Source organism: Mus caroli, chromosome 14, assembly GCF_900094665.2.
Source record: "Mus caroli chromosome 14, CAROLI_EIJ_v1.1, whole genome shotgun sequence".
Classification (NCBI taxonomy): Eukaryota; Metazoa; Chordata; class Mammalia; order Rodentia; family Muridae; genus Mus; species Mus caroli.
The window spans coordinates 53,704,170-53,714,898 of NC_034583.1; the positions used below are offsets into that span (position 1 = coordinate 53,704,170).

The window sequence follows — 10,729 nt, forward strand, 5'->3', positions numbered from 1 at the left end:
GAGAGAGAGAGAGAGAGAGAGAGAGAGAGAGATCCGACTGTAAGGAAAAGATAAATGCTGAGACATTTTTCTGAAAAATTCTCCAGAGGGGTAAATGAGGTAAGGTCCCTAGTCAGGGCTCGGATGGAACAATCCCTGTCCAGAGAAAGGGTTCTACATCAAGGGAACAATAAAGACGCAGGAGAAGACATGACTGTACATGATAGTCACATTCTGAGGAGGTGGATTTCAGACCACACATGGATCGACCAGCTTTGGGTAGAAGAGGGACAGAGGAAAGAGCAGATGGGGCCTCCACTCTGTGTAAATACAGAGCACAGAATGGAACTCTGACCTAGGTTGGATGGGCAATATTGAGTGGGCTCTCACTAGGAGGCATGGGGTGACTTGCTGCTTCTTTCCCTGCAGCCTAGGATCAGACAGAGTTCCAGGCTACTTGTGGTCCCCACAGATTGGGAGAAGGGTGTATGTGCAGAGAAGAACACAAAGCAAAGGACTCTGGGATATCGCTTGGGTTGATTTTCTTTCTGTGTGATCAGAGAGATGGTTCTAAGAAACACTTTGGGTCCCACTGGTGGTGAACAGGCTGGGCTGGTCATTTTGGAAGTTAGAGTCAGCCTGCTTATGTTCTAGTCCCGGTTCCACTTAGGAAGTGTGAAACCGTGAGCCAATCACTTTCTCTCTCTCTCTCTCTCTCTCTCTCTCTCTCTCTCTCTCTTTCTCTCTCTCTCTCTCTCTCTCCCTTTGGCTCCCTGCTCTATACAATAAAGATAATAATATCTCTGAAATCGTCGCTGTAAAGATTAAATGAGTGTACTCATTTAAAGCCTCTGGACTGATGCCTGGCATCAGTCAACCTGAGCCCCTGAGGCTCATTTCTCATCATATTGTTATGACAAAGAACTCTCCGATGGCAAACTTAAGAGTTTTATAGGATAGCAATGGTGACATCATAACCACAGGCTCTCCTTTTGTTTTGTTTTGAGACAATCTTACTATGTAGCTGAGGAGGTCCCCAGTTGTGAATACCCCTGCCTCAGCCTCCCAAGTGCTGGGATTATGGGCATGTGTCCCTACACCAAGCTCCTTGCATTATTTATATCCAACAGAGTAGACACTCAGATGTTTCTAGACAGTTTAAGGAAGCTGAGCATCATTCAGAACATCCAGCCACAGCTGGAAGTTGTCATTGCTATTATACTACAAATAGGATGCAGCATCTCAAGGGGTTCGTGGCCTAATGTCCTGCAGCCCATTGTCCTGAGCCCAAGTCTTCAGCATGCTTCTCACCTAGTAACCCCAACTCTCAAGGAACCATTTCATCTGTAAACAGTCCTTATTTTCGTTTGGAGGAAATGCTGCCTTTTCAGACCTACCTTCCTAACATGGGCCAAGACTAAAGGGCAGACTAGTATTCTGTGACAATAGATGTCATTTGGAAGCTGTACTGGAAAATGAGCCTGTGCTTCTGTCTGCTGTTAGGAGAAACTAGCAAGCATTGATAACATTGGCAAAGTAGCTTATGACACAGAATTTCTTCACAGAGGGACAGGCAGTTCCTTGAAAATACAAATAAAAGCCAGTGCCAGCAATGACTGTCTTCAGTGAGTCTTCAAGACATAGCCTCTACCCTGTCATGTCTAGTATATTCCTTCAGTAGTTTGGTCTGGCGTCGGCATGTCTACCTCTGTCAGGTGTCACTGATCTTTAGGCTCATGGCAGTGGCACGCCTTTTAGGGAACTACAACCAATGTCCTCTGCAGCCTAAGAAAAGAGGCAAGAACTGAGGAGTGAGAAAGGTATATGGGAGAGAATGGGTACAAGAATATTTTCAAATGGGTCAGCATTTTAAAAAAGAAACTCTTGTAGGGAATGCAGAATGCCCTTGTAGTATGTCAATATACTACACACAGGAGCATGGCATTTGGGTCCGAGGCCAGTTAGCTCCGTTACCATGGCATTCAATTTAGCGCTCTGAGAGTAAGTGCAGACGTTCATGATACAGGGAGCCAGGCATGTGCATCAACAGAGGGAGCCATGCATGTGCATCAACAGAGGGAGCCATGCATGTGCATCAACAGAAAGGTCAGCTTTACAGAAAGGCCAAGGTCAGTTGTTAGACCATAGATTCCTGGAAAAGAGAATTAGAAAGACACTCTTTTTTTTTTTTTAACAAAATGAGCATATGTGCAAATTATCTAGTGGACCTCCAGCAGAGGCGAACCATCTTAATTACAGAATGCCTTCGCACATAATCCCAAATGCATGCATCTAACATACAGCCCAGATCATAACTAACTTTTTATTAGCACAAATATTAATAAAACAATATTTGGAGTATATATCAGGTATGAGAGAATAATCCTTGTATTAATATATGCCATCTACAGTATATGTTCAAGAATATTACATCTTAAGACCCTAAGTTCACCTCTAATGCTTCGTCTGGAAGGCTTGCATGTCAAATGCAGAGCTAGCAGGGGACCACTTTGTGATAGGAGACCAATAGACAAAAACCTCAAGATGTCCCCACCCACTCAATAAGTTTGGGGAGCACAAAGTCCTTCAAGCAGTCTAGAAAAGTAGCTGATTGTTTTCTGAAATCATCTTATTCTATTTCTTCATACAGTTGTCTTAAGCTTTATAGATTGTCTTTCCCCGGCAGTGCCATTAAATAAACTTATTTAGAGTATGAGCTACAGATTGGAAATACCTTGACTCAGTCTGTATACCCAATCGTGGTAATTCCTCTAAGGACAAGAAAGGAAATGCAAAGCTTTGTTCATAAACATCTCATCACACGGTACTCTGCAAACGTGAACAACCAAGAACAATCGCACAGCGATTTCCAAAGAGAAGGGCTGAGTGAATTTCAGGGCATCACTTCATCGAAAGCAGGAACCACGGGGGCTGCCAAACAACGCGCTCAGATGGTTTACCAAGAAAAGAGCAGCACTTCAGAGATGTCATCCTGTCGTTATGGCAACTATGCAAATCACATAAACTCAGAGCCAGAGGCTGCAGAGCAAGGTGAAATTTTAGATGCCTCTTCTGTCTGATTGGTTTGAATGGGAAAAGCTCTGCAGAGCTGGGCACAGGTCACCCTTCACGGAGAGAGGGGTTCGTGTTTTAGCTAATGAGCATGGACACCATTGAAAGTCAGACAGGATCAGAGTGGAGCTGTGCAGATTGGCTGCTGCATGAAAGAACGGGAGTTCACAAATCTGTCAGAAGCCAGCCAGTCGGCAAGCCTGACCCCATCATTGCCATGAGAGATTTAGGGGGACCCTGTAGAGGGACGTCCTTTATGCAAGTGCTTATCCTAAAATACTACCAAGGCACTTCAAGATTGTTAACTGTGGCTTTGATGTAATATTCATTCTACATTCATATCCATCTGTATCAGCTCTTTACAATGGCTGCCTGTGTGAATCTCATCTTTGGCGAGCCCTAGCTGAGAAGACTGGCACCTTTTTGCTATAGTAGGCAGAGTCATTCACTCCCCATGTCGGATTTGGATAGTTGTGCAATTTCTGGAAAGTCTGGCCATCCTAAGATGATCGTGGTGTGGTAATGGAAGAGCCTTGATGAAGAGCCCTGCTATCAAATGCTTGCTGGGCATTCTCTGTACTTTATATAATTAGCTTTCTCAGTGTCAGCGTAATGTGTTGTTTCTGCTCTGTCTGGCATCAGAAGGAGTTTGAGGTGCCAATGCTGGGTGCAGAAATCCCGAGTTTCAGGATGTCACCAACCCTGGCTACTTTCGTTTCCCTCAGCCAACGTGGCACTGTGCCCTCGCCCAACCCATCCGTCTTTCTAGCTTGCTCATTTCCCATCCACTCTGCCCAGTGGGTCCAAACCCTTGTCCTTCCTCACTTCCGGGTCTTCTTTCAGGTAGTACCATTTCCCCTTCCCAGGTGGAAAGTAACCAACCAGATGGATTTAGAAACACCTAGGAGACATAGCCCCGGACACATGTCGGTAAAGATGCTACCAGAGAGGTTCAGTTGAGCAGGGAAGACCTCTCCTGCATGTGGGTGGCCATGTGAGTGGCACCCTCCCACAGGCTGAGGTCCTGGGCTGAATAAAAAGAGAACCAGGAGGAAATGCTGCATACCAGCTTCCACCTCTCTCTACTTCCTGTTTGTGCACAATCTTCGCTCTTTTCCCCCCTCAGACCCTTGCCCCTTAAGTCATTTGTATCAGGTGTTTTGTCACCCAAACTGATATGACAGATAATAAAATAGAATTTGGCACATGCAAGTGCAGTTTATCAAGGGATCCATAAATCACTTTAGCAGTTTCTATTCTTTCCGGCTTGAAAGACCAATGATTTTGACTACTGAAATGTTTCATCTAGAAAAGAAAGCCAATGGCCTTCTTCCATTTTATTTCTTACCAATAAACGGGGGCATCATCTAGTTTGGGCACTGTAGTAATTTTAACACATAAAAGGTAATCTTTCAAAAAGTCTTATGTACAATTTTTAAATGTGGTAAAGAGGGTGAAACTGGATGATCAAGCAAGGCAACTGGGGACTGAGGTGAAAAAAAGGGAATATGTACCTATAAAATTAAACTTGATGTAGCAGTTTATTTGCATAGCTATATCCCCCAACTCCCAGGCACTGTGAATCCCTCCATACCTAGATTAATTTCCTCCTAAGAATGACTTTGGTGTGCAAGGGCATAAACACCTTCTAAACCAAATTCTTTGCCAAAGAGGAAAGTCTTAACAGCCCTGCCCGTGGGGCAGGAAGGTGGTCGACTAGGCAGAGCATGTCCTTGGCAGGATTCCATCTCATAGTGACTGACTGCCAGCCACGGAGTGTGCCACATAAAACTCACACAAATCGATCACTTTTCAACTCTCCTTCCCCATCGTAGTCCACACTCTGTGGCTCTCCTACCCAGCAGGCCTAGGAATGGAATCAACTGAGGTGCCCTGTGCTGAGGGTCCCTGCTGTCCTGTGGATGCCCTCCTATTCCCTGGCCAAGTTCTATCCTCCTTCCTCGGGGCCCCTCCCATCATGTCAGCAAGGAAGGACTCAGTGGTGCTGAGTGAACTTTGGGAAAGTGTTCCTTGATGGGAGTGTAACCTTTTGGGGAGCTGTGAATCTGTTGAAAACTTGGAGGTTTTCTCACCAGAAAAATATTCAAAAACTTTACAGCAAACTCAGAGGGCCTGAGAATCACATAGAATGACTCGTGGAGTCCATGTGAAGGGCCCCAGTTTTGTTTCTAAACTTCAAAAATAGCGTTGATTTGCACAAAAGAAGCCCTAATGCTGCTTTGCACCCGTGACAGCTTTAGCAGGCAAATGCTACTACCAAGTCACCACTAAGGAAGCTTTTAGCGCAGGTAGTTCATTTGCATAAGGGAAAATTATGTCTAATCCTACTTACATCTTCTGTTTCAGGTCCGACTACAGCCACCTGTCCTCCACCAGCAGTAAGTATTCTTTGAATGTCCTTCAAGGCTGTTGTCTAAATGTTTAATTGAAGTATAATTACATCACGTTTCTGCTTGCTCCCCTCCTCCCCACTCCTCCCATGGACCCCCATCTCCCTTCCAAATTCAGGACCTCCTTTTCTTTAATCATTGTTGTTACATAAACATTCAAACAATCAGTACAGAGCCTGTTCAGTCCATGCGTTGCTGCATGCTTATGTTTCTGACCACTTAGTATTGGCTAACCATCAGGCAGTTCATCCCCGGAGAAGGCTGATTCTCCATCTCTCAGAAGCTGTTAACTGCATGTAGCCCCTCGGCTAAGGGTGGGGATCCCGTTAATTTCCCCTATCTATGTTGGGATGTCAACTGCTGTTGGAATTGTTCCGATCTTGAGAACCTGCCATGCTGTTGAGATTTCATGGGTGTAGCGTCCCTGTCATAACTAGAAGGCACAGTTCCACAGCATACTGCCTGGTCTGACTTTTACACTCTCTCTACCTCTCTTCCATGATGTTTCCTGGTCCTTAGATGCAGGCGCTGTATAGTAGATGAATCTGTAGGGGCTGGGAACTCCACCGTCCATTGTTCTCTGCATTTTGACGAGTTGTGCTTTCTGTAATGCTCTCCTGCTGCAAAAAGAACCTTCTTTGGTTGGGATAAGATCTACATTTAACTGTGGGTATAAAAGTGAATGTTTAGAATATAGTTAGGAATTGTGCTGGTTTCGGAAAGTGGCAGTTGTAGGTTCTCCTCTAAGATACATGACCCCTAGTCACCTGACTAGCCTATTTACATTGTCTAGTGCCAGACATGATTTCTCTCCTGTTCAGTGAGCCTTGAGTTCAACTAGACAGCTGTTGGTTATTGTTGATTAAGTGCCACTGTCGCACCTGTAGGGATATCTTGTCATGCTGGAATTGCTATGGCTCATAGGTGTCACGGCTGGGTAGAGCAGTTGGCTGCTTGTGCCCCTCCGCAGCTTTTATAGCACCTTCTAGAGCTATGAAAGCTAGTTCACGGGGAGGAGATGTTCAGGTCAATTCCATCTCAAACCCACCGGGTCCTATGTTCAATATGTGTGGTGTCTTCAGCAATAAGGACTTCCTGTCAGCCTCTGGAAGGCAACCAGAGGCAACAGCAACAGCATATATTGTTTGAGGAGAGCCTTGAACCCCCCTGCCCAATAACTCAATGGGAAGTTTCTTCTGCCTGATACTAGGGTTTTTGTTAGATAGTCTATGGCTCTTGGCTGGAGTATTGAAGCCAGCCCAAAGTGGTGCAACTTCAACAAATTTCTCTCTCTCTCTCTCTCTCTCTCTCTCTCTCTCTCTCTCTCTCTCTCTCTCTCTCTGTGTGTGTGTGTGTGTGTGTATTATGTGTATATGTATGTATTTATATTTATGTGTGCATATATACTTGTTTCATATGTAACTTTAGGTAAATGTAAAATAATTCCCTATTCCCTTTTTCAAACATCCATAGTGTTATTTACCCCTCATCCCTCCCTGTCTCACTGTATTGTCACTCCTCAGTTATAGACAAGTTCCTCTTCGTTTTTCCCATTTCCCCTCCATACCACCTGTAGCCTGCTAGCCCTATCTAGAGCTCCTTCTCACACACACACATACACACACACACACACACACACACACACACCATGGTTCTTTTCCTTTCCTGATTTCTGCAGTTCTCCACATGATATGCTCACATTTGAATATTTGGAGCCAGGAACCGCAGATAAGAGAGAACACATGGCATTTGTCTCTCTGGGTCTGTGTTACCTCATAAAGTATAATATTTTTCTGGAACCATCTATGCACCTGCGAATTTTATGAATTCATTTTTTTAAACATCTAAGTAGTATTTCGTTGTGTATACGTACCATGTTTTCACTGTCTGTTCATCAGCTGGAGGACATTTAGGTTATTTCCATGTCGTAGCTATTGTGGATAAAGGCAGCAATGAAATGGCTGAGCAAGTATCTGTCACATCGGATGTCGGGTCCTTTGGCCAAGGAGTGATGGAGCTGGGTCCTATGGTGGACTTAGTTTTAGCTTTTTGAGAGTTCTCCACACTGGTTTTCATAGTGGTTGCACCAGTTTTCCATCCCACCAAACAGTGGATGTGGGGTCCCTTCCCCTAGATCCTCACCAGCATTTGCTGTCAGTCGTTGCTCTTTGGCTTTCTGACTGGCGTGAGATGAAGTCTCAGTGGCTCTGATTCGCATTTCCCTAATTGCTAAGGGTAATGAATAAATACTCTTTTGAAATGTTCCTTCCTCGTTTTTATTTCATCCTTTGAGACTCCAGTTTGGATCCAAAACCCATTTTTAAACGGAATCACTTGTTCCTTGGGTCTTTGTTTGGAGTTCTGTATAGATTCCGGATGTTAATCTTCTGTCAGAACTGTGGCTGTTAGGAGTCTCTCCCATTCTGTGGCTGCTTCCTCACTGGACTGATGTTTTCCTTGGCTGTGCAGAAGCTTTGTGGCTTTATGAAGTTCCATTTAGCAACTTCAAACGCCTGAGCAAATGGGAGGCCTGTTTGGAAAGTCTTTTCTGCATCTATGCCTTGCAGGTACAGACTATGTTTCCTTCTAGCAAGCTTGGTGTTTCAGGTTTCATGTTAAGGGTGTGTGTGTGTGTGTGTGTGTGTGTGTGTGTGTGTGTGTGTGTTGCTATAGCTGGAGTTAATTCTTTTGCAAGGTGGTAGGTAGGTACAGCTCTTATCTATTTGTTTCTTTTACAGGTGTACATCCAGTTTGCCCAGCAACATTTATTAAACATGCTGTCTCCTCTCCAGTGTACATTTTTGGCATGTTTGTCAACCACCAGACAACTGTATTTATATTTGTGTCTCCTAATTTGCTCCACTGGTCTATATATGTTTTATGGAAATGCCATATTGTTTTATTGCTATGACTCTGTAACATAGCTTGAAATCTCGAACAGTAATTCCTCCAGCATTGTTCATATTTCTTAGGGTTGCTTTGGGGGTATTTTGTTGTTGCTGCTATTGTTCCATGAAAATTTTAGGATGTCCTCTATTCCTACAAACATCATCACGTGGATTTAGTTAGCCTGTGTCTTTTGATTAGAGAGTCGAGGCCATTAATATTTAACTATTACTAACAATTGTATCTTGGTTGCAGTCATTTTATTGAGTTTGGGCTTGGGGCTTGTTGTTGTTTTGCTGCTTGCGGTCTTAGTTGCCGTTTGTATGTTATGATTATAGCTTTGTTCATCTTCCTGGCAGCCTCTTGGCTGTGCCCAGTCCTCTCTTCAGTCCAAAGCATTGCTTCCATTATTTTCTCTAATACTAACTCAATGTGTAGGAATTATTTTAGCTTATTTGTATCATGGAAAGTTTTTCTTTCCACTCCAACTATGACAGCTTTCTGATTGCAGTAGTCTAGATTGACAGTCATGGTCTGTAGAACTTGGAGTATATTACTCCAGGTTCTTCCAGATGTGGAAGTTTCCATTGAGGAATCAAGGTTGTCTTAGCAGTCCTCTGGAGCTCAGTACCACAGAGAGCATCTGTGTGGTGCACGCTTTGATAATGATTAAGAAATCTCCAAGGAAGTCTTTTTCCAAAGAATGTAATATGGGGGACTCTAACTCTGAGCAGGAGGCTCTTCTCAGCCCCTTAGAAATGTGACTCCTCTCCCCGTGGAAGCCCAGCCGGGGTTAGGGTTAGATATGGAGATAGATGTGCCCAAGCTTTATCAGCAGTCTGTAGACCTTCTAGGAACAGCCTCTTCAGGAACCAAATTCACTCATTCCTTGACACTGAGCGCTCCAATCCCTGCTATGTGAAGGCTAAGAAAAAGCTCAGAGCCTGTGCTGCCTCCATGGAGTTCAGCTCACTCCTCTCAGGGCTTCTCTCACTTACACTTACTTCTGTCTCTGCAGGCAAATCTCCCCTCCCAACTTAGAGAGGACACCCTGCTCTGGAAACTCCTGGGAAGTGTGTTACAGCAATACCAACACCAACAGAGGCTGTAATTAGACAAGTTAGCGCTTATCTCTCCACTTCAAATCTAGCTGAAAGGACTAAACACTTAGTGATTCTAGAGATTGTACTGAGTCTGGACCCTGCTAAGCAAACACTCTCACTGAGATATAACTCCCGCTCTGGATGTAAACATTTTTATTAATCCATCTTTCTATTTTTGTAACTCTTGGCTTATATATGGTTGTTAAATATGAGAACAATGAACAGAAATATGTTTTATACTCAGAGTAAATTCTGAACATTGAAAGGTGCTTATACTCATTATAAAAATATAAGTAAATGTGAGCATGCCTCATGTCTAGATTAAAAGCATTACATAAAAAGCTCTTCATATTGATTGAACATTTGCTTTAAAATTACCCAAAACAATTGTCTCACAATAAAAGCTTTGACTTTCTGATTTGATAAATACTCAATTGCTCTGCCCTCTCTCATGATCCTGTTAAGCTTTCAACTCTAAGTAATTCCCAAATGGAGAGACACTTAATTGGCTCATTATGTTTATTGATGTTCTAGCTTGGTTCTCCTCCGCAGTAGGGACTATGAAAAAAGCTGAGCCTCTAGAATTGTAATTTAGTGTCAAACTTTACTCGGTTATTAGGGATGGCTGGCGTGAGCAATTTCTGATCATTGTAGCCAACTGAAGCTGAAGCATCACCCCCCACACCCGGTTATTAAAGCCATTATAATCATGAGGACAGTTCCCCGCTGGCTGGTGCACAGCTAAGCCTCCAAACTGCTCTCCAGACGGCCGTTTTCATTCCTCTTTGGCCCAGACACTACCATAGTTCCTTAAGAAGAGTTTCTCCAAACTCCTTGCCTACAGCCACTGCTGGCTTTGTTCTCTCATTGCCGTCCTCTGGGTCACAGGGAAGCACCTCTCCCGGCAGCGAGAGCCACCATTTGGTCTGCTTGTTTCCCTCTCCTTCATTTTGCCATCTGGGATCAGTACTGAGTCACTGTTCCTCCCTCACCTGAACTCTAGTGGTGTTTGCTCCTCACTAGGGAGAGCTCCGGACAGTGTGTGTTTCTATCAGGAAATAGAAGAAAAATAACCGGTAAGCAAGTAAAGATGGATTATTCTCCTCCATCATTAAAATGAATGCAGCCGAGGAGGCAGTGCGGATCTGGGGAGTCATTCTGCGGCACCAGGCTCCATCCTTAAGGTTGCGGGAGACTTACAATATGGCTACTGCCACCACAACATCCTTAGTCTCAATGAGAGAGAGAGAGAGAGAGAGAGAGAGAGAGAGAGAGAGA

At 44.1% G+C, this 10,729-nt stretch overlaps 1 protein-coding gene across 1 annotated transcript in view; it reads left to right on the plus strand.

The window, feature by feature from the left end:
* Fam124a (family with sequence similarity 124 member A) overlaps positions 1-10,729 on the plus strand; it is a 52,078-nt gene that overhangs the window by 3,017 nt on the left and 38,332 nt on the right. Inside the window, exon 2 of the mRNA XM_021182258.1 lies at positions 5,419-5,450. Within this exon, the coding sequence (XP_021037917.1) occupies positions 5,419-5,450 (32 nt within the window). The remainder of the gene's footprint in view (positions 1-5,418; positions 5,451-10,729) is intronic.